The sequence below is a fragment of the Haliotis asinina genome, chromosome 1, assembly GCF_037392515.1.
Source record: "Haliotis asinina isolate JCU_RB_2024 chromosome 1, JCU_Hal_asi_v2, whole genome shotgun sequence".
NCBI classification, from domain to species: Eukaryota; Metazoa; Mollusca; class Gastropoda; order Lepetellida; family Haliotidae; genus Haliotis; species Haliotis asinina.
The window spans coordinates 18767016-18776298 of record NC_090280.1 but is presented as its reverse complement, the minus strand read 5'-3'; the positions used below and the strand labels follow the sequence as shown (position 1 = coordinate 18776298).

At 38.8% G+C, this 9283-nt stretch overlaps 1 protein-coding gene across 1 annotated transcript; it reads right to left on the bottom strand.

The window, feature by feature from the left end:
• Positions 1-1050: 1050 nt before the first annotated feature.
• On the bottom strand, positions 1051-8544 carry LOC137287822 (mucin-4-like). Its single transcript, XM_067820212.1, has 7 exons — positions 8446-8544; positions 4406-4495; positions 3241-3621; positions 2702-3082; positions 2160-2543; positions 1776-1916; positions 1051-1326 (listed from the first exon to the last, which is right to left on the bottom strand). The coding sequence occupies exons 2-7, from the start codon at positions 4458-4460 to the stop codon at positions 1316-1318; spliced, it is 1353 nt and encodes a 450-aa protein (XP_067676313.1). The 5' UTR covers positions 4461-4495; positions 8446-8544; the 3' UTR covers positions 1051-1315.
• Positions 8545-9283: the final 739 nt, after the last annotated feature.

Sequence of the window (9283 nt, the reverse complement as noted above, 5' to 3'; positions counted from 1 at the left end):
TGCTTAACTTCAGATGGTCAAGCTCAAAGACCTTGCTGTGTCATTTCAAACAAATTGGCCAGTACCCTTATCCCAAGTCTGGCTTAAGACACAGACCTGTTAACTCTCACTTTCATAGAGTCTTCGACGGGCATTTAGAAATAATACACATAAAGACACGAGTTTTGATGGATGACAACTTCTTTACTGTGAAGAGTCACGACGTTTCAAAGTGTGTTCTTACTTCTTCATCAGCACCTTGATGGTGAGGAAGTGAGATGAAGAAATAAGAACATACTTCGAAACGTCGTGACTCTTCACATTAACGAAGTTGTCATCCATAAAAAAAAGTCTTGTCCATATAATGAAAATCACGTTGTCACGGCCAGTATACTAAATTTCACATATTTTTTCATAAACGTGTTTCAAAACATCGCTATATATTACGGTAAGAGTTCTGCCTGTACCCCCAACCCTGGCTAAGATACATAGCGTTGATGTTTGTGAACGCTGTGTATCTTAGCTACTGCAAACATTGAGACCTAGCTGATGCAAGACAACAAAGAAGTCATTGAGTCTGACCACCATATCCACATCAGGCAGCAGGGGTTGATGGTAAATATTACACAAAAAGGGTAAATATGCCGGCATCATGTACCTTGACAGTTTCACCTATTTTGTTGCTTGAGCAAAACACAAAAAATGTTCAATATTTTTAGACTAAATTTGATAGATATTATAATCTGAACCTATGGTTGTGCCTTTTGCTGTTTCCAGAGTTTTGGTACTTGTATTTTTTTGTTTTTCCATGGAAACGTTTTGGTGTTAGTCTAATGGTTAGGTGGGCTTCGTTTCCGGAGCAGAACTCAAAACCCGCAATAATGTTAACACAACATTACTTGGAGGCTTAAAATATTGGGAAAAGGAAGTCACTAAGTGCTTAAGCGGAAATGAACTTCAAGGGGAGAGAACTTAAAATGGACCTTTTAACTCATCATTCATTGTTTCCTTATGGTAAGCTTGAACCCGCACTCACCCAATGCCAAGGTATAATGATTACAGTAAAGCGCATGAATATTAATTTTATTTCGTTTCAGTTTCACGTGTCTTCTTTTTTCGCTCTTCGATGCTATCCAGGCGGACATCGACCATGGAGTGCTGCCTTTAGTATTTTTCAGCAATCATAGGTAAAATTGAAGACACGATTTGAGCAGCTGGTTTTGCTCCAGATAACTGTTTCTCGATCAAATGCACAGTTGAAAACAACACGTATAATATTCTTTTTTTTCTCCATGGTGGTTATCCCACTGCTGGTCTCAACAGACGTTTCCCTTGGTTATTGTTGACCTGGATGAAAACAGAGCAGATAAGGCAGTAGTCCTGACCCTGCTACAAGGGTGACGTATAAGGTTCATGTGCAGAACACAAATATAGGCCTGATTTAGATACCGACTTGAAACGAGCTCCTTGCATTTTAAATACACCTTTTCGGTTTGAATGTTTGTCGTTCTGGTATAGAAAGTTGAAAACATTTGAGTAGAACATGAAGCTCTTCATACGACAGGATATCTGCAAGTGTTAAATGGCATTTTTGCGATAAATCGGAAACCAGATTACCCGTCACGGACAAACTTTAGCTTTTATCAGGTATGTGTTTTAGTCAAATACACTATACACTCACGTGGTAAAGAAACCCAGCCAAAATAAAATTTATTATAATCTTAGTCTAAGTGGCTATATACATGAGTCCAAAACACACATTAACATTATATGTGAAGTTAAAGCAGTAACAGAACCTGAGGCTGTCATTCGCTGTTGTAGACTTGTGTCCACAACCTGTACTGACGCACCTGTGTTGGTCGTTATAGGCTGCTTACTGCCAGAAATAGACTTCTTGCCTATCACTTGTGTTATCCCAGGTGCATTTGTTCTGCAACCTACAGAAAAACTGAGATGTTGCATTACTGCCCCCTATTGTAATTTGACTTGGTGATGTTGTCAGACATGCCCTAGTGGCTGAAAAAGCATGCGCAAGTATTTGAATTTACATCAATTCAACGTGAAAAGCACGAAAATGTGTATCATAAAAGTGTAACGTCAAATATTGTGTGCGTGTGTATTGTATCTCAAGGTCACTAAACGTTTCTGAATCAGTTTTAGTTAACATTATCATTACGCACTTCTAGCTGTGATGTTGGCAGTTGCCTCATCAGTTCCAGCTGTCCCCGCCAAGTACAACGTTGTGCAATAGTATGTAGAAGCAGCATCATCACATCTCAGATCTGTCAGGATGAACTGTATACTGCCTGTTGCTCCACTAATAGACCCCGAGGCTGTCATTCGCTGTTGTAGACTTGTGTCCACTACCTGCACTGACGCATCTGTGTTGGTCATTCGTATTATAGGCTGCTTGTTGCCAGAAACAGACTTCTTGCCTATCTCCATGTTAAACACTTGTGTTATCCCAGGTGCATTTGGCCTGCAACTTACGGTTAACTGAGTTGTTAGGTTACTGCCCCCTATTGTTATTTGACTTGGTGATGTTGTCAGACATGTCCCAGTGGCTGAAAAAGCAAGTATATGAATTTACATCAGTTCAACATGAAAACCACGAAAATATGTATCACAAAAGTGTGACGTCAAATGTTGTGTGCGTGTTTATTGTATCTCAAGGTCACCAAACGTTTCTGAATCAGTTTTAGTTAACATTATCATTACGCACTTCTGGCTGTGATGTTGGCAGTTGCCTCATCACTCCGAGCTGACCCCGCCAAGTACAACGTTGTGCAGTAGTATGTAGAATCATCATCACATCTCAGATCTGTCAGGATGAACTGTATACTGCCTGTTGCTCCACTAATGAACCCCGAGGCTGTCATTCGCTGTTGTAGACTTCTGTCCACAACCTGTACTGACGTATCTGTGATGGTCATTCGTATTATAGGCTGATTAGAGCCAGTAGAAGATTTCTTGCCAATCTCCATGCTAAAGACTTGTGTTATCCCAGGTGCATTTGGCCTGCAACTTACGGTCAACTGAGATGTTGGATTACTGCCCCCTATTGTTATTTGACTTGGTGATGTTGTCAGACATGCCCTAGTGGCTGAAAAAGCAAGTATATGAATTTACATCAATTCAACATGAAAAGCATGAAAATATGTATCACAAAAGTGTGACGTCAAATATTGTGTGCGTGTGTATTGTATCTCAAGGTCACCAAATGTTTCTGAATCAGTTTTAGTTAACATTATCATTACGCACTTCTGGCTGTGATGTTGGCAGTTGCCTCATCAGTTCCAGCTGTCCCCGCCAAGTACAACGTGTTGCAGTAGTACGTAGAATCATCATCACATCTCAGATCTGTCAGGATGAACTGTATACTGCCTGTTGCTCCACTAATAAACCCCGAGACTGTCATTCGCTGTTGTAGACTTGTGTCCACAACCTGTACTGACGCATCTGTGTTGGTCATTCGTATTATAGGCTGCTTGTTGCCAGAAACAGACTTCTTGCCTATCTCCATGTCAAACACTTGTGTTATCCCAGGTGCATTTGGTCTGCAACTTACGGTCAACTGAGTTGTTGGGTTACAGCTCCCTATTGTTATTTGACTTGGTGATGTTGTCAGACTTGCCCCAGTGGCTGAAAAAGCAAGTATATGAATTTACACCAATTCAACATGAAAACCATGAAAATATGTATCATAAAAGTGTAACACCGTAATGTCACAAGATTCAAATAGTGAGTGAGTGCGTTAATATTTAACGTCACATCTTCAGTATTGCAGACATATCGTGACGGGAACGATTAATTATAAAAAATACAAATGGAATAATAGCACATACATTGTAAAACCCTGTTAAAGAAGGACAGTAAAACTAATTAGAATATCACAGAGTAGAATGTAAAACTAGTGATTAGACCTAAAACAATGTATTTGTAGAGGACAGTGCAATATAAAAATGAGCTATAGGTTGCCAACAACTAAAGGTAGATTTCCATACTAAGGACCATGAGGACTTACAGTACATTTGCTTCCTATTCATGGTTTCTGTGTTCTGTGTAATGTACAATTTAAAAAAAACAAACCATTGTAACTAGCGCCTTTCCTGTATACAACACTCGAGCTGAATATCTGGCATAGGAGAAGCAGGATGTACAACAATGAATATGTCGACAGAGTCAAAATGTTTTATGTACAAGTATCACCATTGCGTTTTCTTTGTTCATGAAGAAACTGGACCCTCGTACTGGACCCACTTTGTGTCGGTTGAGAATTTATGCTTGTTACATTGGACATATCTCACAAATATGCGTATATTCATTTACGTGTGCGTATCGATTTACAGCAATACAACCACAGCTCTACAATAGAAGGCTGTCTTGTTTGATAACGTTTGTCTGGCAGCACAGTGTCTGTACTTACTTGCAGAGAGAAAGGTCATGAAGATCAGAAGACAAAAGGGATGACACGGGTTCATTGTTACTGGTTTCCAAGAGTTGGGACTTTCTGTTCCTGAAACATGGTAGTTACCCGTCTGTAGTACAAGGTTCAGTTCAGATCAACCTTTAATTATTGGAGTTTATCTAACGTACAAGTAGGAAATGTGTCTATCCATTCGTTGGTTGCATTATAGGAGAATGTATTGCAGCTATTACATATTGATGTGCAATTTGGTTTCTGTAACTTGTAAAACACCCGTCCATTCTGTTTCACCTAATGACGTTGGGCTAACCATGTCGAAATAGAAGACATTTCCATTAAATATAGAATATTTCATGTGAAATCTTTGAAGTGGCGATAGGAGTTTATAGCCTATAGCCAAATCCTCAATAAAATGTACAAGCAATTTACAAGTTTATATTTCAAGATTGATGCAGTGTATAAACTGACACCAACAGAAATACATTCTGGCAAACAACAAATGTAATATTTCTGGTTTTCAATGAAAGCAACTGAGCTACATGATTCTATCTGTACTTAGATTTCCAGTATTTGCTAGATTAAGTAAGATATTCGTCTGGAGAATTATTCTAAGAGGCCATGAACAAACCAAACGAGCAGTGTTCATTACATGCCATAGTTACAGTAATTAAAGTAATATTTTCAAACAAAGCAAATATCGTTTTAGAGAATTGAGGATTGTTGTTAGCGCCAAGACTGTCACGATATGTGATTAATTTTTAAAGGGGATTTTATTATTACGATGGGAAGGATATAACCGATGCTGTATTCATACGACTGGTTAATGTAGAGAGGGATATATTTAAACTATGGAAACATGGGAGACAACATAATTTAAATGTGTGTAAGAATATAATATAAATAGTCACTATTGGAGATTTAGGAGAGTAAGAGAGAGGACATTCGTTTACAACCATCAATATTCGAATACATGGGAGACAACGTAAGTTAGATGACTGTATGAATATAGTAGAAAGGAAAGGAATAGGAGATTTAGGAGAGCAAGAGATGAGAGGGGAAGATATGATCAAACACTGGTTTGCGTCCATCTATATTCGTATGGGAGCCCATTTTTCACTAAATTTTGTCTCTCCAGGAATGAATTTTATTTTTCTATGTTGTGGTTATACTTTATTAGCGGTAATAATTGAGTAAATATGGGAACAGTCATAATGCTTTGTAATTAGAAAAAGGTGGTTTTCAAGAATTTTCAGCTTTGAATCGCCAAGAAGGAAATTGCTCATATTTATATCTAATTTTAAGTAGGTTCTTCTTTCATTCCAAATTTTGAACTCATTTATCATAGTTTGAATTGACAGGAAAAAAAAATGAATGTTCTAGTCTTTAAATTTTATGAAATATGTGCATCCAACTTTGAGTTCCATTTAGCAGTAAGATCTTGAAGAGAACAAATACCTCATCATTACAAATCAATTTATAGATAAATATACAATCTAGTGGTGAGATAATATCTGTGAGAATCTTACAATTAGCATTTAAATTTGTTCTATTAATCGGGCATTCTCTTCCCACAGAGGTTACTTGTCATATCTTCTTATGAAAGATATGACAAGTAACCTTTGTGGGAAGAGAATGTTAATCGGGTTATCTTTTGAAATGTTAGTCCATGTTTTTGTTATGAAACTTATCAGTCTAAGGTAAGAAATGCAATTGTCAGTTAATCTGAACTCGCACTTCAAAACATTGAATTCTTTTAAGTGTCCTGAATCAGTCATTAGGTCCCGAATGTATCTAATTCCTCACTGATACCATTATATATATTTTAAAATCTTTACAAGGAATGAAACTCATGAAGGGGAGATTTCTGAATTCACCAATTATCCTATTATGCTATTATGCATTTATGCGTTGATGCACACTTTAGAAGTGTATACATCAGACACTGGCGTACATGTATCATCTAGTGTTGATTACAGAACTGCAGTTAGCATCAGTGGATAACTGTATACATCAGACACTGGCATTCAGGTAACCCGTACTGCTAATTACAAGAGAACTGTAGTTAGTGTGGTGTACAAGAATAGCTACGTCTATACATTGATACACACTTTAGAACTGTATACTTTCAGCCACTGGTGTACAGACAACATGCAGTACTGATAACAGTTATGTAAGACAACACACAACAAAGGTAGAAGTCATCCAACAACTTCTAACAGTCTTTGATCATCACAACTGTTGACAAAATCGGTGGATGCACACCATTTTTATGTTCCTGAAGGTTAATTTTTGTACAGATACATGGTCGTGGTATTTCATCTATGAATACATATAAGTATAAAGGAAGTCATCTTTTCTATAGAACTGAGGATACACACGTCAGAACAGTTTACTCACAATCGTTCTTGTCACTTTACCCACCATTTACAATCTTATCCTCCTCAATATATTTCTTTGATGACTGCAATTGTGCTTGACAACAGTACACGATTCTGTATGGATACGTCGTACTCACGAAAGAGATTAAATTTGTTACTCATACAGTTTGTTCGATAGTACATGTTTCAACTTCTAAAATGCCATTCAGTGAAGATCCCATTACCTGTAATGTCTACACGTCACACTAAATGCAGTACTTGAGTAAAGCATACCTTCGGTGTCAGTGGGATGGATGTGTCGTGTATCACTAAGTATGTTATGCAACTGTGGAGCGATGGTAAGTGTGTGTGTGGTGTTTATGCCAGTGATAATATAGATACCAATGTGAAGCATTGCCACATTGTCTATTATTACATCACTTAGATATACATGACGGAACTGGATGACAAGGTCCTGCAGACATCGCCCATCACTCCAATATGCTGGTGCAGAAAAGTAGACGACACCTTTGTAGTCGTCAACCCCGACGAAGACCCCGAACTCCTCGTCAACCACCTCAGTTCTCAACGTCCCCGTATGCAGTTCACAATGCAAGAAGAATCGGACAACAAACCCTTTTTCCTCGATGTCCTGGTAAAGAAACAAGAAAACAAGTTCTCCACCACTGTTCTACAGGAAACCCACTCATACCGACCAATACCTCCACGTCAACTCTAAGCATCATCTGCAGGTTAAGGAACGTATACATGTAATTTCCACCCTTACCCGAAGAGCCAACAACATCAGTTTGACAACAGATGCCCTATAAATAGAACGTAGCCAACTCCGCCATGTCTGCACTCATTATAATAAGTATCCCGAGGAGTTAGTTAACAACGTCATCAGATCCAGCCTTAACCCAAGAGGTAAAGAACCCCTTCGCCAATCAGCTCCCTTTGTAATACGTATCCCATACACCCCAGCAGTCAGCAGCCAGATAAGACGACTCTTCAGAAGCAAGCAGGTATACGCGTTCTGTTCCAGAAAGGCAAGTCCATCCAAAACCTCCCACAAGCCACAAGCAAACCACCATCAACAACTGTTGAAGACCCAATAGGAGCAGTCTATCAGATCAATTACCAGTGTGGAGAGTTTTACATAGGTGAAACGTCCCGCTCTCTTCCACTACGAATTAAAGAACACAAAACTTCAGTCCAGAAAAAAAGACTCCAAATCCGCCATAGCCGACCACACCAAGCCAACCCTTCTCATCCTATGGGACAACATCCGAATCCTTGAATCCAATCGCTCAGACTACAAGATTAGGACAGACATACTCTCTTGAACAATATCAGTATTCATCAACGTATCTATTGTAGAAACTCATCCAGCATATTGTTGTAATCACTGTTACTCTGTACATCAACTTACTCTGCTTAAATCATTCACCAGCAATCTTGTGTACATCAACCTTGTTAATTGTATATACACACTTGCAGCTGTGTTACAACTCCACGTATAATTACTTGGTTAACGGTGTAAGTACCTACACCGAAACGTCGCCTACATTGCAATAAAGAAGTTGACTATCCATAGAACTTGGTTTTCCTTCATCAATACAACTTCTAAAATGCCTTTGAAAGAAACTATTGTTACAAAGACTGTTCCAAAGACACACATACCTGTGCGTATGAACAATACCTCCTTCTTGAATCCACAGGCTATGAGAGTGTGTTCATGAGAGCTGTATGACCTTGGTGTGTCAACTGAAGTGACACGCCAAGGTCATACCATGTCAAACACACGAAGGACACGTGGTTCATGATAATGTAAGGGCGAACCTTCGGAATGAAATGGAAAAGTTGTCAAGTTGACATGCGTCTAGTCAATCTTGCCTAGTCATCTCTTACAACCAGCATGGGTCACAGGGAGCCTTTTCCTGACTTAAATCGCCATTTATCTTTCCTAAAACGGAAACGTGTAATCACAAACGCAGACCAACACTGACCTTGTGTTGGGATTTCGAGAGGTGAGGTCACTGACGCCGAAAGCGACAGGATATGTGTTATGGCTACACTTCAAGACATGCTGGAATTCTCCTACCCAAAATAATTAGTCATAATTTGTAAATTGTCATAAATTATTCAAATTATAGTTTGGCAGTTCAAAAGTGTAAACTGAAGGAAGACAGACCTACTTGGATCTTACTGGCACATTTGTATTTCTCGGCTCCTGTAAAAGTGACACTTTTGAATAATACGATGACCAATGTCAGGATTGTAAAACTAAGCAGAAGGATGACTACGGCGTAGGATATTCATTAGACCGGTAGCAAGACGTATGCGACGTTGCCGCCACACACAAACTATAAGAACGATTCCTCATTACTGGCAATATGCAGTTTTAAAGAAATTACGTTTTAAGATGTTCATGTCATGCACCTGTTACCCTTGGCTGACCCATCCCATCACCACCCTCTGACTTACGTTCCACAGCCATGGAACAGCCTGTGAATGTATG